The sequence below is a fragment of the Macaca mulatta genome, chromosome 7 (assembly GCF_049350105.2).
Source record: "Macaca mulatta isolate MMU2019108-1 chromosome 7, T2T-MMU8v2.0, whole genome shotgun sequence".
In the NCBI taxonomy this organism is placed as follows: Eukaryota; Metazoa; Chordata; class Mammalia; order Primates; family Cercopithecidae; genus Macaca; species Macaca mulatta.
This window is the reverse complement of record NC_133412.1, coordinates 176369029-176394233: the sequence shown is the minus strand read 5'-3', so window position 1 is coordinate 176394233 and position 25205 is coordinate 176369029. Positions and strand designations below refer to the sequence as shown.

The window sequence follows — 25205 nt, the reverse complement described above, 5'->3', positions numbered from 1 at the left end:
CCCAGCACACTGGCCAGTCATCATCCGGCTTTCTGCTCTAAGGAAGCACGTCCCTTCTCCCTGCTTGTTGGTCTATTTATGATCAGTATGGATACATGGATCCTTTTTTCTCGCGGTGATTTATAATTCACTATCTTAGTTATTTTTGTGCTGAAATTGGCCCATATTTGGCATTCTAGCTGACTCCTGTGTTTGCGCTGTGCCTCGTCACTTTTTGGGGATGTCCTTAGTTTCTGTCATCCTGTACCTTCTATCCCCACTCCATTGTTTCTCAGAAGAGCTCAAGGCCTTTTAGCGGGGAGCGGCTTTGAAGACCAAGTTCTGGGTGCTGGGCGTGCGCATTACTATGGGGTCGTCTGCTTCTAGGCCCCTCAGTGCACAGAGGTAGTAACAGAGGTATATGCACGTTCATGGACACATGCGTCTACCTGTGCATACTTGGGAATCACGAGTTAACTTCTTGGCTTCCTCCCTTCCAGATTTTTGTCTTCCTCCTACTGAAACTGTGACTCCCAGCAATGTTGGTACAGGGACTCACTTGCTCAGTCCTGTGATGTGTCTAAAATAGCTTTAGAATTGCTCTGCCCATGCCGTCACAGAAACAAACCTGCCAAAAAGAATTCTGGGTCTGTGTGCAGTTCTCCCCCATCTCATTGGGACCGCACCCCTCGCCTGCAGTAATTCTTTGTTTATAAGTCACTTAGATTTGTTTTGTTTTGTTTTAACCCCAGCTGCCCCTTCACTGTTGTTATTTATTTGAAATACAGTTGGATTCATTGGTTTGAATCAGTTTTCCATTTTAGACTTCCCTTCCGCCTTTGTTGATTCAGTTTTATTCTTTGACTGTGTAGGATGTTAGCATGCTTCCAAAACACCAAAACTGCATGAAGTTGTACTCAGAGAAGCGGTCACCCCTTCCTTATCCTGCCCACCTCCGCCGGCAACCCAGGGTCGGTAGCCAGTCTGCTGTCTTCTGCTGTCATCCGTGCAGACGTTTTCTTGCTTCTCCTTTGTTAAGTAAAAGATGGTGTGCTAAATGTGTGCTTTGCATCTTTAAAACTTCAGTGATGTATCCTGTAAATCATTCTACATCAATTCATGGAGCTCTTCATTCTTTTTTTTTTTTTGAAACGGAGTTTCGCTCTTGTTGCCCAGGCTGGAGTGTAGTGGGGTACGATCTCGGCTCACTGCAACCTCTGCCTCCTGGTTTCAAGTGAGTCTCCTGCCTCAGCCTCCTGAGTAACTGGGATTACAGGCGCCTGCCCCCACGTCCAGCTAATTTTGTATTTTTTGTAGAGATGGGGTTTCTCCATGTTGGTCAGGCTGGTCTCGAATTCCCGACCTCAGGCGATCTGCCTGCCTTGGCCTTCCAAAGTGCTGGGATTACAGGCGTGAGCCACCACACCCAGCCTGCTTCTTCATTCTTTTTTATGTTTTCCTTGCAGCTTTGCCAACCGTGTATTTTCAGACTTTTGTATTTTTGCCCTCTGATGGGTGAGAGATGGTATACAATTGTAGTTTTCTTTTTCACCTTTCTCGTGATGTTGACCATCATGTTTGTATTTTTGTGTGCAGGCCTATGTGAGTTGTTTCATGGGTTTTACCCATTTCTTATGGATTTCTGGGCTTTTTTCCCCCAATTCTTTTTTTTGTTTTGTTTTGTTTTGTTTTGTTTTTGAGACGGAGTCTCGCTCTGTCGCCCAGGCTAGAGTGAAGTGGCACAATCTCGGCTCACTGCAAGCTCCGACTCCCGGGTTCACGCCATTCTCCGGCCTCAGCCTCCCGATTAGCTGGGACTACAGGCGCCCGCCACTGTGCCCGGCTAATTTTTTCTATTTTTAGTAGAGACGGGGTTTCACCATGGTCTCGATCTCCTGACCTTGTGATCCACCCGCCTCGGCCTCCCAAAGTGCTGGGATTACAGGCGTGAGCCACCGCACCCGGCCTTTTCCCCCAATTCTTAAAGAAGTATTTGCTTTTCATTTGTGATATATATTACAAATATTTTTCCCCAGTTTGCCATTTGTTTTTTGATGTGGTTCATTGTGGTTTTTTGCCACACAGATTTTTAAAAATTTTTGTATGTAATTGAATGAGAAATCCTTTTCTTACCCCCAGAAAAAGAAAACCCATGTGTTGGGTTTTTTTGGCGGGGGAGGGGTTGTTTTGTTTTGTTTTTCAGTATTTTTAGTTTTTCATTCATATAGTTTAGTCTGTTCCGTGTGGAGCTTGGGTCTGTTTCAGGTTTGTTCTTATATATGGCACAAAGAAGCGTTCTAATTTTATGGGGTTGTTTTTTTTGTTTGTTTGTTTGTTTGTTTGTTTTTGAGACGGAGTCTCACTCTGTCGCCCAGGTTGGAGTGCAGTGGCGCGATCTCAGCTCACTGCAAGCTCCGCCTCCCGGGTTTATGCCATTCTCCTGCCTCAGCCTCCCGAGTAGCTGGGACTACAGGCGCCGCCACCTCACCCGGCTAGTTTTTTGTATTTTTAGTAGAGACGGGGTTTCACTGTGTTAGCCAGGATGGTCTCGATCTCCTGACCTTGTGATCCGCCCGCCTCGGCCTCACAAAGTGATGGGATGGCAGGAGCCACTGTGCCCGGCCCTGATTTTATCTTTAAATGGCTCTCCAGTTGTCACACCACCAACTTATTAAGTCTATCTTTGCCCCAGTGATTTGTATTATCTTTGTCCTGTACTTGATTTCTTCATGTAGTTGGTTTGTTTCTAGACATTCTACTCTATTCCATTTTCTCTCTGCCTCTGCACACACTAGCACCTCACTGCTTTAACTAGGAAGGCTGTGTAGTGTGTTTTGAAATCATCTAGGCCTGATCCCCCCATCACAGCTCACTCTTCAGGGTTTTTCTGGCTTTTCTTATCATATGAACATCAATATCAACTTGGCTGGCTTCAAAAAAGAGGACGTTCATATTTTTTTTTTTTTAAATCTTTAATGGGCCCTCTCATTCTAGATTCAGGTTTTTTTTTTTTTCTTTTAATTTTTGGAAAGTTCTCTTGGATTGTAGTTAGATGTTAGTCATGTTTTGTTTTGATTTCTTTCAGGGACTCCAGTTATGCACCTGTTGGGCCTTCTTTGCCTGTCTCCCACATCAGCCTCTAGCTGCTTCCTATCTGACTGCTTTTCCTTCTTTCTTTACCTCATTTTATTCTTCTAGATCTTTTCTTCCCTTTCTTCAATTTTTCCATTAGATTTTTGTTTCAATTTATTCTTGTTTGGACCTCTTATAATTTGATCTTCATTTCTGATAAGATTTTATGTTTCTTCTATTTCTTCCCTAAGTTAAATCAGCTCTTCTTTTCTGCATGCTTTTGTCTAGTGAGTGCATGTGCATGTTTTTGCGTGTGTGTGTGTGTGTGTTTGTTTTTGTGTTTTGAGACAGGGTCTTGCTCTGTCGCCCAGGTTAGAGTGCAGTGGTGCAATCACAATCACTACAGCCTCCACCTCCCAAGGTCCAAGCAGTTCTCTTGCCTCAGCCTCCCAAAGTGCTAGGATTATAGTTGGTGAGCTACTGTACCTAGCCATGTGTGTGTGTGTACACGTGTGTGTGTGTGTGTGTGTGTGATTGTGGGATTTTGTTTTCTTTTTCGTATTCCTGAATGTTTATTTGAGGGTATTTTATTTCAGTTTGGAGTGTTATATGCTAGGATTTCTTTTGCTTTGTGTTTTTGTTTCTGGTTTTGAGGTAAGAATTGTCATCTGCCCATGTTTATGTGAGATTGATTCATGTGGCTGGGGTAGTTGGTACCCATCTGTTCTCATTGGGGTGTGGTGTCCATCACGCGAGTATAGCCTGGCTTACTTACCCATTCTCTTGGAGGCGGAGATTTAGATTGTTTCTGCCTTTTGGCTGCTACAAGTGGTGCCGCTGGGAACATACTTGTGCTTGTCTTTTGCTGAACGTCTTTCTTTGTTTTTAAAGTTTGTTAGCATTCATACTGTTCAGTCACGTAAGCTTATTCTGCCAGAAAAAAGCGTTCATGCTCCAAGGTGCCCCACACCCACACATGTGTTTGGGAGCACACAGAAAGTAGTTCAGAAACAGGCGTTAGTGGGACTGGCCTGTGTTTATGTTCCTGCTCCAGCACGCGCTGCTCTGTAACTGTGGGCAGTTGGCTCAGCTTCCATGTCTTCATCTATAAAGTGCAGTGTTGGGGGTATGGGGCGGTTTGCAGCAGTCTTCCCCCAGATCACCGCCTGCCTCCTGGACCTCGTCTGGCCACTGCCGTCTCTCTGTGTGGCAGCCACCAGCCAGCTCCCTCCACGCATGTCCCTCCGTCCCTTTGTCCCGTTCCTGTTTTCCATGGTACTCAGCACAGAGCTTGCACCGTGTGAGCCTGCCTGAGACAGCAGTGCCTATTTGTGTTTGCCACACCTCAGTTCGTGTGCAGGCTTCATGAAGGCAGGGGCAGCGTTGTCACGTGCATAGGTGGGTGGGCTGGAGAGCAGTGCCTGGGACCAAGGAGATGCTCAGGAGGGGTTCATTAGCTGGGTGGGAAGACGAGTAGGAATCGTCACAAGGCCTCGCCAAGGTAATTGGGGACTAAACGAGGGGCAGTGATATGACTTCAGCCGCCATTGTGCCAGATAAATGTCACACAGAGGCATTTGTACTGGATGGTGACAGCTGTTCACAAGAGGATATTAGCATTTCTTCATCTGATCACCACGAGTTAAGGGCTTTGACCTACCTAATGTGTTGCATGGAGATGGTTAATTTGTGTATTTATTTTACTAACAGAGACATTAAACCTGACAATGTCCTTTTGGACGTGAATGGTCATATCCGCCTGGCTGACTTTGGATCATGTTTGAAGATGAATGATGATGGAACTGTAGGTATTTTTGTTGGAGATTTTCCATTTGGTTTTGGGTTTGGCTTGTAGTTAGAAGGGAAGTTTTCAATTTGAGGTACAATGAAGAAACCAAGTACATTAATTAAGAAAACGAATCAACTTTGGAGATAGTTGAAATTTTCTATTTGGGGAGTTTCGTTTCCCAAATAAAAATTAAGTTGGAAAGCATCTTTATTGCTTTTTATGTTTACGAAAATAATATGTGTGCCTACCAGAATGGGAGTTGTCAGGTTGCCTCAATCCCAAGGTGGCTAAAAGCATGCCAGTCCTATAGCAGATCGAGGGCACTCTCTGCTTCTTCCTTAAAGTGCCCTGTCCAGGCTGGTCGGGTGGGCAGGCATTAACCATGTAACTGTATTTTCTCACTTGTGTTTGGGCAGGTAACTTCCTGCTAGGGGTTTCCTCTCTGTGGGTGTTGTAGACCTAGAAACAGAGTCCTGGTGCTCAGTGTTCCGGGGCCGGCTGACACTCCCGCCAGCAGGGGAGAACAAGAGGCTGCCCCGGACCGGCTGTCACCAGGAGACTCAGGCTCGGGCCACAGGCCCCTGTGGTCTCCACCATATAGTCAGACCAGCAGCATGGCTGAGTAGCCTGATGGGGGCAGTCCCGGGTCTGCTCACACCCTGTTGGCAGCTGCTTCCAGCAAACTGCTTTCACTGCGTCTGTGGCCACTGTTGCAGTTTTGTTCTTACATGTTTGGAGTCTTTTCCTCTTTAAAACCTGCACTTATCCTAAGGTCTAACATAAAATACTTTTCCGAAAGAGAGCAATCCCTTTCTTTCCTACTAGTGGATTTTCAAGCACTAGTAGAAGAGCCCATGTAACTGGCTTCAGTTGACAGCGTTTTATAAGGAGTAACGCAGTTTGCTCGTTTTCATTCCACAAAGCCAGTCTCTTGTTTTTAAAAGTCTTGACCACATATTGATTAATTGGTAGGCGGGTGCTGTCCTCCACTCACTAGTCGTCTTCCAGTGACTAGAACAGGTCTGAACAGAACACGGGTTACCCTCCTCACCTCCACACCACCCCGTCACAGTATAACCAGAGCACAGGTTACCCTCCTCACCTCCACACCACCCCTGTATAACCAGAGCACGGGTTACCCTCCTCACCTCCACACCACCCCGTCACAGTATAACCAGAGCACGGGTTACCCTCCTCACCTCCACACCACCCCGTCACGGTATAACCAGAGCACGAGTTACCCTCCTCACCTCCACACCACCCCGTCACGGTATAACCAGAGCACGAGTTACCCTCCTCACCTCCACACCACCCCTTCACGGTATAACCAGAGCACGAGTTACCCTCCTCACCTCCACACCACCCCTGTATAACCAGAGCACGAGTTACCCTCCTCACCTCCACACCACCCCTGTATAACCAGAGCACGAGTTACCCTCCTCACCTCCACTCCACCCCTGTATAACCAGAGCACGGGTTACCCTCCTCACCTCCACTCCACCCCTGTATAACCAGAGCACGGGTTACCCTCCTCACCTCCACTCCACCCCGTCACAGTATAACCAGAGCACGGGTTACCCTCCTCACCTCCACACCACCCCTGTATAACCAGAGCACGGGTTACCCTCCTCACCTCCACACCACCCTGTCACAGTATAACCAGAGCACGGGTTACCATCCTCACCTCCACTCCACCCCGTCACAGTATAACCAGAGCACGGGTTACCCTCCTCACCTCCACTCCACCCCTGTATAACCAGAGCACGAGTTACCCTCCTCACCTCCACTCCACCCCGTCACAGTATAACCAGAGCACGGGTTACCCTCCTCACCTCCACACCACCCTGACACAGTATAACCAGAGCTCGGGTTACCCTCCTCACCTCCACTCCACCCCTGTATAACCAGAGCACGGGTTACCCTCCTCACCTCCACACCACCCTGACACAGTATAACCAGAGCACGGGTTACCCTCCTCACCTCCACTCCACCCCTGTATAACCAGAGCACGGGTTACCCTCCTCACCTCCACACCACCCCGTCACAGTATAACCAGAGCTCGGGTTACCCTCCTCACCTCCACACCACCCCGTCACAGTATAACCAGAGCTCGGGTTACCCTCCTCACCTCCACACCACCCTGACACAGTATAACCAGAGCTCGGGTTACCCTCCTCACCTCCACACCACCCTGACACAGTATAACCAGAGCACGGGTTACCCTCCTCACCTCCACTCCACCCCTGTATAACCAGAGCACGGGTTACCCTCCTCACCTCCACTCCACCCTGACACAGTATAACCAGAGCACGGGTTACCCTCCTCACCTCCACACCACCCCGTCACAGTATAACCAGAGCTCGGGTTACCCTCCTCACCTCCACTCCACCCCGTCACGGTATAACCAGAGCACGGGTTACCCTCCTCACCTCCACTCCACCCCGTCACGGTATAACCAGAGCACGGGTTGCCCTCCTCACCTCCACTCCACCCCGTCACGGTATAACCAGACGACACCACCCCGTCACGGTATAACCAGAGCACGGGTTGCCCTCCTCACCTCCACTCCACCCCGTCACAGTATAACCAGAGCACGGGTTACCCTCCTCACCTCCACTCCACCCCTGTATAACCAGAGCACGAGTTACCCTCCTCACCTCCACTCCACCCCGTCACAGTATAACCAGAGCACGGGTTACCCTCCTCACCTCCACTCCACCCCTGTATAACCAGAGCACGAGTTACCCTCCTCACCTCCACTCCACCCCGTCACAGTATAACCAGAGCACGGGTTACCCTCCTCACCTCCACTCCACCCCTGTATAACCAGAGCACGAGTTACCCTCCTCACCTCCACTCCACCCCGTCACAGTATAACCAGAGCACGGGTTACCCTCCTCACCTCCACTCCACCCCGTCACAGTATAACCAGAGCACGAGTTACCCTCCTCACCTCCACACCACCCCGTCACAGTATAACCAGAGCACGAGTTACCCTCCTCACCTCCACTCCACCCCGTCACAGTATAACCAGAGCACGGGTTACCCTCCTCACCTCCACACCACCCTGACACAGTATAACCAGAGCTCGGGTTACCCTCCTCACCTCCACTCCACCCCTGTATAACCAGAGCACGGGTTACCCTCCTCACCTCCACTCCACCCCTGTATAACCAGAGCACGGGTTACCCTCCTCACCTCCACTCCACCCTGACACAGTATAACCAGAGCACGGGTTACCCTCCTCACCTCCACTCCACCCCTGTATAACCAGAGCACGGGTTACCCTCCTCACCTCCACACCACCCTGACACAGTATAACCAGAGCACGGGTTACCCTCCTCACCTCCACTCCACCCCTGTATAACCAGAGCACGGGTTACCCTCCTCACCTCCACTCCACCCTGACACAGTATAACCAGAGCACGGGTTACCCTCCTCACCTCCACACCACCCCGTCACAGTATAACCAGAGCTCGGGTTACCCTCCTCACCTCCACTCCACCCCGTCACGGTATAACCAGAGCACGGGTTACCCTCCTCACCTCCACTCCACCCCGTCACAGTATAACCAGAGCTCGGGTTACCCTCCTCACCTCCACACCACCCTGTCACAGTATAACCAGAGCTCGGGTTACCCTCCTCACCTCCACTCCACCCCTGTATAACCAGAGCACGGGTTACCCTCCTCACCTCCACTCCACCCCGTCACAGTATAACCAGAGCTCGGGTTACCCTCCTCACCTCCACACCACCCTGACACAGTATAACCAGAGCACGGGTTACCCTCCTCACCTCCACTCCACCCCTGTATAACCAGAGCACGGGTTACCCTCCTCACCTCCACTCCACCCCGTCACGGTATAACCAGAGCACGGGTTGCCCTCCTCACCTCCACTCCACCCCGTCACGGTGTAACCAGAGCATGGGTTGCCCTCCTCACCTCCACACCACCCTGTCACAGTATAACCAGAGCACGGGTTGCCCTCCTCGCCTCCACTGCACCCCGTCACAGTATAACCAGAGCACGGGTTACCCTCCTCACCTCCACTCCACCCCTGTATAACCAGAGCACGGGTTACCCTCCTCACCTCCACTCCACCCCGTCACAGTATAACCAGAGCACGGGTTACCGTCCTCACCTCCACTCCACCCCGTCACAGTATAACCAGAGCACGGGTTACCCTCCTCACCTCCACTCCACCCCGTCACAGTATAACCAGAGCACGGGTTACCCTCCTCACCTCCACTCCACCCCGTCACAGTATAACCAGAGCACGAGTTACCCTCCTCACCTCCACTCTACCCCTGTATAACCAGAGCATGGGTTACCCTCCTCACCTCCACTCCACCCTGACACAGTATAACCAGAGCACGGGTTACCCTCCTCACCTCCACACCACCCCGTCACAGTATAACCAGAGCACGAGTTACCCTCCTCACCTCCACTCCACCCCGTCACAGTATAACCAGAGCACGAGTTACCCTCCTCACCTCCACTCTACCCCTGTATAACCAGAGCATGGGTTACCCTCCTCACCTCCACTCCACCCTGACACAGTATAACCAGAGCTCGGGTTACCCTCCTCACCTCCACTCCACCCCTGTATAACCAGAGCACGGGTTACCCTCCTCACCTCCACACCACCCTGTCACAGTATAACCAGAGCACGGGTTACCCTCCTCACCTCCACACCACCCTGTCACAGTATAACCAGAGCACGGGTTACCCTCCTCACCTCCACTCCACCCCTGTATAACCAGAGCACGGGTTACCCTCCTCACCTCCACTCCACCCCGTCACAGTATAACCAGAGCACGGGTTACCCTCCTCACCTCCACACCACCCTGTCACAGTATAACCAGAGCACGGGTTACCCTCCTCACCTCCACTCCACCCCGTCACGGTATAACCAGAGCACGGGTTACCCTCCTCACCTCCACTCCACCCCTGTATAACCAGAGCACGGGTTACCCTCCTCACCTCCACACCACCCTGTCACAGTATAACCAGAGCACGGGTTACCCTCCTCACCTCCACTCCACCCCTGTATAACCAGAGCACGGGTTACCCTCCTCACCTCCACTCCACCCCGTCACGGTATAACCAGAGCACGGGTTACCCTCCTCACCTCCACTCCACCCCGTCACGGTATAACCAGAGCACGGGTTGCCCTCCTCACCTCCACTCCACCCCGTCACGGTATAACCAGACGACACCACCCCGTCACGGTATAACCAGAGCTCGGGTTACCCTCCTCACCTCCACACCACCCTGACACAGTATAACCAGAGCACGGGTTACCCTCCTCACCTCCACTCCACCCCTGTATAACCAGAGCACGGGTTACCCTCCTCACCTCCACACCACCCTGTCACAGTATAACCAGAGCACGGGTTACCCTCCTCACCTCCACACCACCCCGTCACGGTATAACCAGACGACACCACCCCGTCACGGTATAACCAGAGCACGGGTTGCCCTCATGACCTCCACTCCACCCCGTCACCGTATAACCAGAGCACGGGTTGCCCTCCTCACCTCCACACCACCCTGTCACGGTATAACCAGACGACACCACCCCGTCACGGTGTAACCAGAGCACGGGTTGCCCTCATGACCTCCACTCCACCCCATCACCGTATAACCAGAGCACGGGTTGCCCTCCTCGCCTCCACTCCACCCCGTCACGGTATAACCAGAGCACGGGTTGCCCTCCTCGCCTCCACTCCACCCCGTCACAGTAGTCGTTCATCATGGAGTCACTGCCCAGCACCCCAGTGGTCCCGCTGTCTGTAGGAGCTCCTGTGGTCTGGCCACGCACTCGTGTAGGGAAGTGATGGAGGCAGAGTTCTCTGCTGATCATTCAGCCTGAGCAGTTCTCACACCACTGGCTCCGGGGTGCTGCTTGGACCCTGTTTCTCTCTTCCCAGAGGGGACCCTCGGGAGAGTCTGGCCTTCCCCAGACAGGCCTGTGGTGGTTGTCTCCAGTTCCTGCCTGAGCCTCAGACTCAGCCCCTGGGGATGGCCCTGTGCTCTCCATCGTACTCTCTGGGTAGATGATTTCTCAGCTTCGCCAGGCTCCTCCTGCTTGTTCTGAGGTGACCCATGCCCTCGCAGCTTTCTGCAGAGGTGTCACTGTGCTCTGGCACGGGCCTGCTACTGTGGATAGTAGGGGAGCTGTTTTCTCCCTTTGGCGGGGGTAGGAGCGGTCTTAGCCTGCTGGTCCCCTGTCCAGGGAATGGCTGAGCACCCAGCTAATGCCTGGACCAACTTCTGCATGTTCCCATGAGGACGACCACAGGGTGGGCTGCAGGTGAGCAGCCTTAGCACCCCCAGAAGCTTGTTAGAAATGCAGCCTCTTGGGCCCCACCGGGGTCTCTATTCTAACAAGAGACCCTGCACAAGAGTCCCTGCGTGCTGCACGTGAAGATCAGAAAGGCCGGCCGTGCACGCGTGGCCCCCGCATCACACGGGGAGCAGCCACAGAGAGTGGGAAATACGCACGCGTGGCCCCCGCATCACACGGGGAGCAGCCACAGAAAGTGGGAAATGCCAACCCTGGGGGATTGGAGAGGCACTGTTTGGGGCTGTGGCTGGTATTTGGGTATTGACAGACCATGTGTACAAGAGTTTCATGTGTTCTGGGAGCTGCATAATGTTTAGTGCTTCAAGAGAATATTTATTTGCATTGAATTTTACATTATTGAGGTTTTTAAATTCTGTTTTGTTTCGTTAGAGACAGGGTTGGGGACCATGTTGCCCGTGTTGGCCTTGAGCTCCTGGGCTCAAGCTGCTCTCCTGCCTCAACCTCCTAAGTAGCTGAGGCTACAGGCTGGAGCCACTATACTCAGCTTGAATTACTGGGTTTAAAAAACACAATCATTCATCAGTTTTATTCTATAATTATTTCATTTTCTGCCTCCGCTATATTGTAGAGAACGTAGTTGGAAATATGTGATTGGAGATGCCCTAGGGTTTCCTTCAGCACCTCCTTCTCCCCTAAGGTGCAGTCCTCCGTGGCCGTGGGCACCCCTGACTACATCTCGCCGGAGATCCTGCAGGCGATGGAGGACGGCATGGGCAAATACGGGCCTGAGTGTGACTGGTGGTCTCTGGGGGTCTGCATGTATGAGATGCTCTATGGAGAAACGCCGTTTTATGCGGAGTCACTCGTGGAGACCTACGGGAAGATCATGAACCATGAAGTAAGACGTTGCATTTTTATTTTGGTACCTGGCTCAGGCCTAAAGAACAGAGAGCACAACTAGTGCAGGAAGATCCATTAGGCAGCGACGCGAGCAGTTCAGGAAGAGATGTCAGGGTTTAGACCAAACTGAGGACAGGCGGACTGGAGTAGACATCGGAGAAGGCATCCGGAGGTGGGGTCGACACCAGGAGATGTGGACGCCAGAGGAAGGGGAAGGAGGTTCTGAGGGTGACGCCCACCCCCACTCTCAGGGGAAGGATGCTGGCCAATCCGAGCTGGCTTCCTGGACGGGAGGCAGGTTTCTGCAGCAGACACGTCGTCTGCATAAGCGTGTGGAGTGGGGCGCCCGGGGTTAGCCAGTGGGGGGTCCAGGTGGGCCCTTGTCATGTGGCTCTAGACTCACTGGTTAGATGTCAACTTTGATTCTCAAGTCTGTTCCCCAGAAATCAGTCCCTGTAAATGATCACATGTCTCCAGATGGTGGAGCCCTTCATCCTCCCCATCCTGTTTCCTCTTCTCCTCCTTCCCTTTCCAAACTGTTCACTCTCTTACTTCCATGTCACCTCTCTCCACCTCCTTTGTTTTCCTTTTTATCATTTTCTCTTCTGTCTGATATTTTTTATTTCTTTTAAAAAATTTTCCTTAGTCATTTGTCTTTCTTTTTTGAGACGGAGTGTCACTCTGTCACCCAGGCTGGAGTGCAATGGCGCAATCTCAGCTCACTGCAACCTCCGCCTCCTGGGTTCAAGCCATTCTCCTGCCTTTTTTTTTTTTCTTTTCTTTTCTTTTCTTTTTAATCAGAGTTTTGCTCTTGTCGCCCAGGCTGGAGTGCAATGCTGCAGTCTCGGCTATACCTCCCAGGTTCAAGCAATTCTCCTGCCTCAGTTTCCTGAGTAGCTGGGATTATAGGTGCCTGCCACCACACCTGGCTAATTTTTTTGTATTTTTAGTAGAGACAGGGTTTCACCATGTTAGCAAGGCTGGTCTCGAACTCCTGACCTCAGGCAGTCCACCGGCCTCGGCCTCCCAAAGTGCAGAGATTACAGGCGTGAGCCGTCTCACCCGGAGAGTCATGTGTCTTTCTAATGCCGATTTCACCCTCTCTAGCAGCATGCTCATAGCGTTCCCCTCCTATGCACACGCAGATCCCAGGATGATCCTGATTGAGTGACGGCCTGTCCTCCAGCCAGTGTCTCCCACAGTTTGCTCTCATAGTGAGCAGATTAACACTAAAGTGGTAACTGGTTTTCCATTTAACTCCAAATCAAAGCAAAAGTTAAACAGTTTTAAAAAATGTTTTTCCCAAAGTAGAAGCATATTTTTTATTTATAAATTAATATATACCCCCTATAAAAACTTCAGACAATGCAAAAATGCGTATTATAGGTAATGAAAATCTCCTCATCCACTTCTTAGTGACAAATTCTGTAAAAGTAACAATTGGGACTTAATTATTACTAAGAGCCTGCCAGCAGTCCCTGAGCGCTAACCACCCGTGGGCACTTGGGTCAGGCACCTCGTGAAGCAGGTGACATTGTTGTTCCTTTCTGCAGATGACAAAGGTGGTGGCTCAGCTCTTAGCCCACTCTACCATGAGGGTGTGTGGCCTCAGCAGACCTAAGCACATGTGTGTGCGCGCGTGTGCATGTGTGTGTTTAGATATGTGGCATCATGTTACATATAAACAGTTTTTTGTCATTGTATCTTTGGTGTCTTTCTATATCAGCACACGGACATGTTCCTCTTTTTTTGTGCCCCATCTTTTTTGTTTTGAGATGGAATCTTGCCCTTGTCACCCAGGCTGGAGTGCAGTGGCGTGGTCTTGGCTCACTGCAACTTGCACCTCCCGAGTTTAAGCGATTCTCCTGCCTCAGCCTCCCAAGTAGCTGGGATTACAGGCCGCCACCATGCCTGGTAATTTTTGTATTTTTAGTAGAGATGGGGTTTCACCTTGTTGGTCAGGATGGTCTGGAACTTCTGACCTCAGGTGATCTGCCCGCCTCGGCCTTCCAAAGTGCTGGGATTACAGGCGTGAGTCACTGTGCCCAACCGGTATCTTTTTTAACGAGTCTCCTTTTTGATGGGCGTGGAGGTAATTTGCAGTTTTCTTGGTCAGAATACAGTGCATGTTGTGTTTCCTCTTAGCCACTGCTTTCGTAATGCGAGTTTCCAGAAGCGGAACCGCCGTGACGCTTACACGGTGCATTCTCACGGGGCTGCGCCTGTCCCTCTTGCCGCGCGCGGCATGTTTCCCACATTCCTTGCCACCTCCATAGGTAAAAATGTGTCATTTACTTGCAATGTGGTCCCAAGTCTACGAGTAAAACCAGAAGGACCACTGGTTTTCTTGTTTGCCTTTTGGGAATGGAAATGTATTAGCTTTGGATTGCATTTCGTTCCCATGAAATAAAAAGCGACCTGCTTTGGAGCTGCCATTTCTACTTTGTTTCCTATAATGTCCGTACACCTTAAACTCTCTGAATGCGTCCACCTGTCCACCAGTGTTTTTGCCACCCCTTGCAGGAGCGATTCCAGTTCCCGTCCCATGTCACGGATGTTTCTGAAGAAGCGAAGGACCTCATCCAGAGACTGATCTGCAGTAGAGAGCGCCGGCTGGGGCAGAATGGAATAGAGGATTTCAAAAAGCATGCGTTTTTTGAAGGTCTGAATTGGGAAAATATACGAAACCTAGAAGCACCTTACATTCCCGACGTGAGCAGTCCCTCTGACACATCCAACTTTGACGTGGACGACGATGTGCTGAGAAACACGGTGAGTGGAAAGCACCGGTCTCAGGCTTGCTGGCTGTGGGTCTGACGTGCGGTGCTGCGCTGAGCGCGTTGCTTATCAAGTCAGTACAGCATAAAGCTGTGAAATTTGGCTCTTAAGACACAGTGTGCTTTTTATTCCAGTCTTCAGCTGGGTCGTTAATATTCCTTTAAAAAATGATGGATGACTCAGTTTGAGTAAAATTGAGTTAAACAACTCTTTTAAAGTTTTGGAACTCAACAGAAATACTTTTGCTTTTATTTTCACGGTACTTGATACTTCTTTTTTTTTTTTTTTGAGGCAGAGTCTTGCTCTGTCACCAGGCTGGAGTGCAGTGGTGCGATCTCGGCTCACTGCAACCTCTGACTCCCTGGTTCAAGCCATTCTCCTGCCTCAGCCTCCCGAGTAGCTGGGATTACAGGCATGCACCACCGCATGCAGCTAATTTTTGTGTTTATAGTAGAGACGGGGTTTCACCATGTTGGCCAGGATAGTCTCGATCTCCTGACCACATGATCCACCCACCTCTGCCTCCCAAAGTGCTGGGATTACAGGCATGAGCCACCGTGCCCAGCCTACTTGATACTTTTCAAAGCAGTGTCACATACATCATTGTATTAGAGCTTCACTGCAACCCTGTTACCGCATTTTAGTTTTTTAGGTTGAAAGACGCCAAGACATGAGCTCAGCCTACAGTCCCACAGGCAGTGTGGCGGCCTCTCAGTTCCTGGTCTTTTCCTTGCATGTGAGAGCACGTTAAATCTTTCTAACATTACAGTGCTTTGTGTCTGCATTGATGTTTCTTTATACAGCAAGAATTCAGAACAAAGATGATGATAACAGATGTTGAGTCTCCGCACTGATGTTTAAGATCAGGATTTTCAGAGTTGGGTTCTGGCTGTGGGACTCGTCTGGTGTCCCCATCGGCTCTGACAGGGCCTCTTTGATGCATTAGCCAGTACCTTTGGTCCTGGAGAATTTTGCTCATATCTCATAAAATTCTTTTGTTCTCATCAAACCCATACATGTGTGACTTGTCTGGGGATAGACAAACTGAGATTTAACCAAATAAAAAGAAAATCTTCTTTGTTGCTTGTTAATTTAGAGAGTTTCTTACACTGAAGCATCATCATTCACTCTGTATGTTTCATTCCCAGGACCTCTCGAAATGAATGGCCATGAACCTGGGGAAACTCCTAGTAGTTTGACAGGAGGAACAGAGGTTCTTAGGAACTATGAAGTACCCCTTGTAGGGCCATGGAAAAGTTCTCTCTGGGTCAGGCGCGGTGACTCACCCCTGTAGTCCCAGCACTTTGGGAGGCTGAGGCGGGCGGATCACGAGGTCAGGAGTTCGAGACCAGCCTGGCCAACATGGTGAAACCCCGTCTCTGCTAAAAATACAAAAATTAGCCAGGCATGATAGCAGGTGCCTGTAATCCAGCTACTTGGGAGGCTGAGGCAGGAGAATCGCTTGAACCCAAGAGGTGGAGGTTGCAGTGCCCGAGAATACGCCACTGCATTCCGGCTTAGGTGACAGAGCGAGACTCCATCTCAAAAAAAGAAAAGTTAAATCTGTTTGCACTGAATACTTGCTTTGATGGCTTCACATTCAAAATAAGGGCTGAACTTGACACCACGTGGAGAAAAGGCTGAGAAAGAGGTATTGTTGTTGTTGAAAGGATTGTTTTCTTAGACTCTACCTCCAGACTCCAACTCCTTCCACACTGAAATTTCCCAGATGAAGACCTTTGCTTATATTTTTTGTTTTTTGAGCCTGGTCTCGTTCTGTCACCCAGGCTGGAGTACAGTGATGCAACCTCAGCTCACTGCAACCTCAGCCTCCCACGTTCAATCAAGTCTCGAGCTTTGGCCTCTTGAGTAGCTGGGATTACAGGCGCACGCCGCCACATCCAGCTAATTTTTGTATTTTTAGTAGAGACAGGGTTTTACCATGTTGGCCTAGGCTGGTCTTGAACTCCTGGTCTCAAGCAGTCCACCCGCCTCAGCCTCCCAAAGTGCTGGGACTACAGGCATGAACCACTGTGCCTGGCCCCTGGTTATCGTTTTTAATAAAGAAAGATCCTCAGAATGAAAAACAGAGTTATAATAAACTTACCTAAAATAGTCTACCTTTGGGTTCCTTTTTGCCTTGTGGCCTCTTGTCTCAGGTCAAGAACCTGAGAGTCCCCAGGCTCTGTCCTGTGTCCTCAGAGGGGCATGCCTGTCCACACTGTTGAACTCTGCACACAGTTGTGTTAAGCAATGGATTCTGTGGCTTTAAGAAGTCTTTGAAAATCACTAACCTGGTAACGGCCTGTGCCATTGTCATCATCAGAATCAGTGCATGTATCCTGTGAGCTTTATTGTACATACAGTGAATGGGGCCAGGCTTGAGAAAGACAGATCTGCCATACTCAGCTCCCCTGCAGAGGACATCATGGAGTCTGCATTCTCCAAGGCCACGTGTTCTGCCCAGTGCCTCCCGTCACCATGACTATAACCATCTTTCCTCTTTTTACCTGTTGGTTTGAATGTAGATTTCATTTGTGTTGTATATGTTCTTATGCAGGAAATATTACCTCCTGGTTCTCACACAGGCTTTTCTGGATTACATTTGCCATTCATTGGTTTTACATTCACAACAGAAAGGTACGTCTAGATTTATCATTCCCCAGGGAGAGCCTTCCCTTGTGGTAGATGAACAGTCAGACACCACACTCTGTCCCTAGGAGTGGGCTGGTGGGTGGGGTGTGTGCTGGGAGGCCATTACTTAAGGGAGATGGAGATGGGTTTTTGTTCTTAAAATATACACACCTAATGACTACAGGTGTTACCATAGCAAGGTTGCAGGCTTTTTCTCTACAGATATCCAGGTCGTAAAGAATTCAGGTTTCATGGCCTTTGTTGTGTGTTCTTCTATTTACAACCCTTTAAAAATATTAAAACCGTTCATGCTCATGATGGTGCAAAAACAGGCCCCGGGCAGGATTTCTCCCAGAGGCCGTAGTTTGCCGACCCCTGACCAATAGGCCACCACCACTGGCAGGGTTAGCTCTGATCCGGTCGGCGGCCGCAGCAAGCGGAACAGTTGCCGCACGCACTCAGCTGAAAGCTGGCTTCAGTCAGAGCACTCTGCTGCCTTTTGTAAGGATTGTGTGCTGTGGGCTCCTGTCCCAAATGGGCCTCTTTGCAAATTTGTGTCGCCTGAGGTGGTCCACCTCTATTTTAAAAGGAAACTGGGGCTGAGAGGAGAGGGGTTAGGAAGAAAGGGAGGTGGGGGAGGTGAAATGAGACAATGGAAGCTCCCACTGTGCCACAGAATCTGATTCCCAGCGTCTTCTGGCAACTGGAACCACAGTTGAAAATGTCTTGAGAGGGAGATATCCCCATACTTTTTTTATTTTATTTTATTTTTTTTGAGACGGGATCTTGCTCTGTTGCCCAGGCTGGAGTGCAGTGGCACAATCTCAGCTTACTGCAACCTCCGCCTCCTGGGTTCTAGCAATTCCCCTGCCCCAGTCTCCTGATTAGCCGAGACTACAGGTGCCCGCCACCATGCCCGACTAATCTCATTTTAGTAGAGATGGAGTTTCACCATAGTGGCCAGGGTGGTCTCGATCTCCTGACCTCATGATCTGCCCTCCTTGGCCTCCCAAAGTGCCAGGATTACAGGCATGAGCCACCACACCCGGCCGACATCCCCATATTTCTACTTTAGCTTGGAGGAAATATCTTTTGGCGTGAGAGGCCAGGGTTGAACAGCCCGTAAGCCGAAGTGACCGCTGCTGTCGGCCAGGGTTAAACAGCCCATAAGCCAAAGTGACCGCTGCTGTCTTCCCGCCCGCAGGAGGCTTTCTGGGTGGACATATTGATTTACCAGCTGCCAGTGCAGAGGTTCTTGACCTTTCTGGTACATCCCAGCTCACTGAGAGCTTGTTACACTTGCAGGTCCCAGGCCCATGGCTGTAGTTTGGCCAGATAGGCCTAGAGCTCTCCTCTTGACAGACCCTGCAGGGCTAGAGCAGCCCAGCACCCTCAGACCACCTGTGGAGAAACACCAGGTCTTCTGTAAAGGGGGCTGGGTGCCTTTATGGGACTCAGCATAGGAGCTCAAAATTTTCCTGACTTCATTGTCACATAAAGAGCTAAGCAGAACTGAGTAACTCCTAAAGCAATGAGAGCCATCCTGGGCTTCAGCCTGTGCCTTGGATGTGCACGTCATCCAGTGGTCTGGTCCTTGTTAGGGGGCTTAGCATGCTGGTCAGTGCTAGAGTTGGTGGCTTAGCCTGCAAGGGAAGAAGGGTTGAAAGAGCTGTCTGGATTGCTTGGCCAGTTGGTGGCCAAACGAGGAAGCTCTATGGTCCGTGCACACTGCTGACTTCCAGACAAGAGCTGGGGCTGCCCTTTAAGCCTTGCTTTATGCAAAATCCATGCTTTCTGGTTCTGCGTTTATAGTTAAGTGTGAGGGATGATTCAGAAATGCCATTTCCCCTCCTTTGCAGAGGCGCTTTCGTGCCCTTGTCAGTGTGTCCTTGACCATCCGGTCACTTATCTAACTTTGGCTCCATAAACAAGAAAGTCTTTTCTTGGGTATTTTTGTTTGCCAATTTAAAAAGACTAGCTTTCACCCCAGGAAGTTTGAAAATGCTAATTAAATCGCTGAATTTTCAGTAGATCAAAACCTGTTGCTTGATTTCCCAGCTGTTTTTCTGATCGAGGCTCTCTGAAGAGCATAATGCAGTCCAACACATTAACCAAAGATGAGGATGTGCAGCGGGACCTGGAGCACAGCCTGCAGATGGAAGCTTACGAGAGGAGGATTCGGAGGCTGGAACAGGAGAAGCTGGAGCTGAGCAGGAAGCTGCAAGGTGAGGGCGGCGTGGGCTCTGGGGCTGGGAGGGGGCGCTGTGGCCAGGCTGCACCTCACGCTGTCTCTCCATCCCTCAGAGTCCACCCAGACCGTGCAGTCCCTCCACGGCTCATCTCGGGCCCTCAGCAATTCAAACCGAGATAAAGAAATCAAAAAGCTAAATGAAGAAATTGAACGCTTGAAGAATAAAATAGCAGGTATGTTTAAAAAAGTATGACTTCTTAGTCTCTGTTTTTGGTCATTACCCTCTTAAAAGGGAATTTCAGAGTCCTTTTCATAAGGTGGGAAAGCAGAAAAAAAGCTTAGGCTTTAGCAAGTTTATTTAGAGTTCTGAAATTTTGGTCAGTTCTTTTTTTTTTTTTTTTTTTTTTTTTTGAGACGGAGTCTCACGCTGTTGCCCAGGCTGGAGTGCAGTGGCGCGATCTCGGCTCACTGCAAGCTCCGCCTCCCGGGTTCCCGCCATTCTCCTGCCTCAGCCTCCTGAGTAGCTGGGACTACAGGCGCCCGCCACCGCGCCCGGCTAATTTTTTGTATTTTTAGTAGAGACGGGGTTTCACTGTGGTCTCGATCTCCTGACCTTGTGATCCGCCCGCCTCGGCCTCCCAAAGTGCTGGGATTACAGGCTTGAGCCACCGCGCCCGGCCCTTTTTTTTTTTTTTTTAGACAGAGTTTCGCTTTTGTCCCCCAGGCTGGAGTGCAGTGGTGCAATCTCAGCTCACTGCAACCTCCACCTCCCGGGTTCAAGTGATTCTCTTGCCTCAGCCTCCCAAGTAGCTGGAATTACAGGCATGTGCCACCACACCCGGCTAATTTTGTATTTTTAGTAGAGACAGGGTTTCACCATGTTGGCCAGGCTGGTCTCGAACTCCTGACCTCAGGTGATCTGACCACCTCGGCCTCCCAAAGTGCTGAAATTACAGGCGTGAGCCACCGTGCCCAGCCCCAGCTGGCTTAGTTCTAATGATATTATTTTATAGTCACCAGCTAGAATCAATTCCCAATATTTTATCTGAACGTTATCTGGCTATTTTCTGCTTCTCTGTTACAGTTTTCCTCTTTGTGGCTCTCAGACAGAGTCTCTAGAGCTGCTTTCCTCCTAAAGCTTAATCAGTGACTCGGCCTGCTCCTTGGTGTTGTAGGTGCTAGACCTGCCGTCACCACTTTCTCTTGGTGGTTCCTGGGTTATCAAAGTTCCCTGAAGGCTCCAGTCACTTTTTTTGTTTGTTTTTTTTTGAGACGGAGTCTCGCTCTGTCACCCAGGTTGTAGTGCAGTGGTGCAATCTCGGCACACTGCAAGCTCCGCCTCCCAGGTTCATGCCATTCTCCTGCCTCAGCCTCCCAAGTAGCTGGGACTACAGGTGCCCGCCACCACGCCCGGCTAATTTTTTGTATTTTAGTAGAGACGGGATTTCACTGTGTTAGGGTGGTCTCCATCTCCTGACCTCGTGATCCGCCGACCTCGGTCTCCCAAAGTGCTGGAATTACAGGCTTGAGCCACTGCGCCCGGCCTGACTCCAGTCCCTTTTAAGCCTTAACCTCACACAGGTTGGCTCTGCAGTTGACCTTCACCTGCAAAGCACACTTCGAATCTCTCACCTTCTCTGCGTTTCCTATCAGGAACCCCACTGTCCTGATCCAAAAACGGACTTCTTTGATTGAGTCACTTACTAAATAAACCTTTCTTGCACACTGAAAAAGGACAAGGGCCAGGCACTATGCTGGGTGACACAGGTTAGAGGGACTGAGCAGACGATTGTGTGTGCCACCCAAGGGCTCCCAGTCCTCAGGGGAGATTCCTGTCAGATCAAAGTCTAGGGAGCCTGTTCCGCACAGGCATGCAGGTAGCTCTGCCCGTGACACTGTGTGTGTGTGTGTGTGTGTGTAAGTAAAAAAAACCTCTGAATGGAAAAGAGTGTTGTGAATTATTAAATAATTTCCTATCAGTAAGTCAGCTAACGTAAAGTTTGCATATAGTCACTGCACATAAAGGAACACAGTTTATTTCCCCTTTTACCCAGATTCAAACAGGCTCGAGCGACAGCTTGAGGACACAGTGGCGCTTCGCCAGGAGCGTGAGGACTCCACGCAGCGGCTGCGGGGGCTGGAGAAGCAGCACCGCGTGGTCCGGCAGGAGAAGGAGGAGCTGCACAAGGTAGGTGGCTCGGTTCGGGGTGGGAAAGGCTTACAGGACCTTGCAGAGTTTTGTAAGGTCACATTCATGCAGACGGTGGAAGGCCTCTTGGGACTTCTGCCCATGGGCTGTCCCTGCTGCATGCAGGACACCAGGGCCAAGCGTGGCCCCGGGGCCCCTGCCACACCTGCCTGCTGCACAGCCTCCGTGTCAGTTGGCAGAGCGTGGGTCCCAGTGGCAGGTGCCTTCCACCCCCTCGCCCACAGCGGGTATCCACCTCACAATCAGCCTTTCCAGTCTCCACTTCAGACCCACAGAGAAAGCAGCACCCCACTGTATTCTACATTGTGCAGCTCCTCCTTCCTTGTGCAGCTCCTCCTTCTCATGTCCTTAGGGCATGGTGGCCGTGGCAGCACACGCTGTGTCTGGAGCCAGGCCCTCCCCTTCTCTCCACCAGGCCTCTGCTCTTAGAGAGGGCCCCTTAGTAATGACAGGGAACTGCAGCAGAGGCCCTGTGTTAAAATCTGGGTGATTTCACCCCATAATTCCTTTATAAATTTCATTTTTAGTAATATATGGAAAACTTTTATGCTCAGGTGCCACCATGTTAGTTATATACGTGTTTTCTAAAATACATTCATTGATACATGTTATCCTTGAACCTGTAGTTTGTGATCTGTTCTCTAAAATGTGCCAGGTATCAAACCCAAATCGTTTCTTAAGATAATCTGTGGTGTCATCCACCTGAGTGACTTGTCGAAGTGCAGTGTGGGGTGTGTGGCACCTCATTGCTTGACAGGGTCATAGTACCTCCCAGTGGGCCCGGAGAGGCCTGGGGAGGCCTCCCGTCCACGTGTGGGCAGCTGCTCTGCCAGCTTGCTCAGGGTCTTGTCACTTCCATCTCAGACGAGCAGGTGCAGCAGTGACTGAACTGCCAGGTAGTTGACCAGATGGGCTGCAGGGAGGTCAGGGTCATCAGTGTGGTGAGTGCAGAGTGACAGCCAGCATCCGCACACCAGTCTCCAGTGAAGGGCAGGCTGTCCAGACTTGTTTTTTTTTTTTTTTTTTTTTTGAGACGGAGTCTCACGCTGTTGCCCAGGCTGGAGTGCAGTGGCGCGATCTCGGCTCACTGCAAGCTCCGCCTCCCGGGTTCCCGCCATTCTCCTGCCTCAGCCTCCTGAGTAGCTGGGACTACAGGCGCCCGCCACCGCGCCCGGCTAATTTTTTGTATTTTTAGTAGAGACGGGGTTTCACTGTGGTCTCGATCTCCTGACCTTGTGATCCGCCCGCCTCGGCCTCCCAAAGTGCTGGGATTACAGGCTTGAGCCACCGCGCCCGGCCTCAGACTTGTTTTTATGCAGTTCTTCACTGTGACTTCACCTTCAGCACTTTGTGTCTGTGTGTTCTTTTCGGATTTTGCTTATGTTGAAGTAACCCGATTGAGTGCCCAAATGCTTCATTCAGCTTTGCGGCTCTGCAGGCGACGTCGGGCAGAGGCTGTCGTTACGGAGCCAGGCGTCCTCCTGTAAGCACGCTGCCCCTGCGTGGTTGTGGGGCTTTTTTTTTTTTTTTTTTTTGAGATGGAGTCTCGCTCTGTCGCCCAGGCTGGGGTGCAGTGGCACGATCTTGGCTCACTGCAACCTCTGCCTCCCAGGTTCACACCATTCTCCTGCCTCAGCCTCCTGAGTAGCTGGGACTACAGGCACGCACCACCACGATGCACTTTTTTTGTATTTTTAGTACGTGGTCTCACCATGTTAGCCAGGATGGTCTCCATCTCCTGACCACAGGTGATCCGCCCGCCTCGGCCTCCCAAAGTGCTGGGATTACAGGTGTGAGCCACTGAGCCCAGCCTGTGGCGCCTTTCTTGGTGTGCAGTTGGTGCTCGGCACCTGAACCCAGGTGGCCTTCCCGTTGCCTTTGTGGGTGGCGTGAGACACAGCATAGGTCTTTTTCCAAGCAGGGAATTTCTCAGATCTGTGGCTCTAATCTGTAACCAGCATCGGCTGTCGCTTTTAACTCCTCAGTGTCGTGGGAGACCAAACCTCCAGCCTTCCAAGCCTTTGTTAGGGAAACATAAAACATCTGTAATTGTTTTTGTTCAGCAACTGGTTGAAGCCTCGGAGCGGTTGAAATCCCAGGCCAAGGAACTCAAAGATGCCCATCAGCAGCGAAAGCTGGCCCTGCAGGAATTCTCGGAGCTGAATGAGCGCATGGCAGAGCTCCGTGCCCAGAAGCAGAAGGTGTCCCGGCAGCTGCGGGACAAGGAGGAAGAGATGGAGGTGGCCACGCAGAAGGTGGACGCCATGCGGCAGGAGATGCGGAGAGCCGAGAAGCTCAGGAAAGAGGTAGCTGTGGGGCTGGTTCAGGGATGGTATCTACTGGACTTTTGTGTGACTTCTATAAAACGCCTTTGGAATCTTGGGCTGCATTAGTATAAAAGGGGTTGGAAATTTTCTGTGGAGCCAAGTAAGTTGATGGGCTGAGCATTTATTTTGTTGTTCTCGTCCCTCAATATCGGTGAAATTACAATAAGGTTCTTGTGGTGCTGATTTTCTTTAATTCCCTTTTAAGTAAATAGAGGGTGTTTATACTGTGCTATGATGTGGCCTGGCTTATGTGAATAAGTCCACACAGGGCAGGTGGCAGTAGAAAGGCGGATCACGGGTGGGTGCGGGGCTCACGCCTGGAATCCCAGCCCTGTGGGAGGTGCCGAGATGGCTGGATCGTTGAGCTTAGGAGTTGGAGACCAGCCTGAGCAACATGGATGGCAAAACCCCATCTCTACCAAAAAAACAAAAAAATCAGCTGGGCGTGGTGGCGGTCACCTGTAATCCCAGCTACTTGGAAGGCTGAGGCAGGAGAATCGCTTGAGCCCAGGAGGTGGAGGCTGCAGGGATCCGAGATTGTGCCACTGCAATCCAGCCTGGGCGACAGAGTGAGACTCCCATCTAAAAAAAAAAAAATATGTATATATGAAAGGCAAATCACAGCGAAGCACAGTTGAGGCCGCCTGCCGAGGTGAGCGCCTCTGAAGTGTCTTGACACAGCACTCGTCGCCGCTGTTGGAATGATTGCAACCCCAAAGAGCTTTCTTATGTAGGCTACAGCTCTCAACATGCACCATGGCAGAAATTAAAACAGAATTTTGTTAATGCAATGAAAACCCATTTCATGTTAACATATGTAACATGTTTAATGAAAAGTATTTCTTTAAAAATTTGGCAAGAAGAATGGCATTTTTTACATTTTGTTAGCTTTTCTTTAATATCTGGCTGAATAGAAAACGGTTGAGTTCTCATGACTGTTTCTTCCGTCTGTTTTGCTGCGCTGTTCGGGATAAAGTACATGAAGAAATCCTGGCTCCCACACATAGCTAATTAG

The 25205-nt window shown here is 50.5% G+C and overlaps 1 protein-coding gene across 5 annotated transcripts in view; it reads left to right on the top strand.

Moving 5' to 3' along the window:
- CDC42BPB (CDC42 binding protein kinase beta) overlaps positions 1-25205 on the top strand; it is a 136526-nt gene that overhangs the window by 69808 nt on the left and 41513 nt on the right. For all 5 annotated transcript variants that reach the window (XR_013396589.1, XR_013396588.1, XM_028851887.2 and 2 more), the window contains exons 6-13: positions 4762-4855; positions 11849-12049; positions 14575-14823; positions 17390-17469; positions 19522-19688; positions 19768-19887; positions 21709-21842; positions 23927-24169. Coding sequence is in view for 3 of the 5 variants with exons in the window: in XM_028851887.2 (XP_028707720.2) it covers positions 4762-4855; positions 11849-12049; positions 14575-14823; positions 17390-17469; positions 19522-19688; positions 19768-19887; positions 21709-21842; positions 23927-24169 (1288 nt within the window). In the remaining 2 variants the exon portion in view is untranslated. The remainder of the gene's footprint in view (positions 1-4761; positions 4856-11848; positions 12050-14574; positions 14824-17389; positions 17470-19521; positions 19689-19767; positions 19888-21708; positions 21843-23926; positions 24170-25205) is intronic.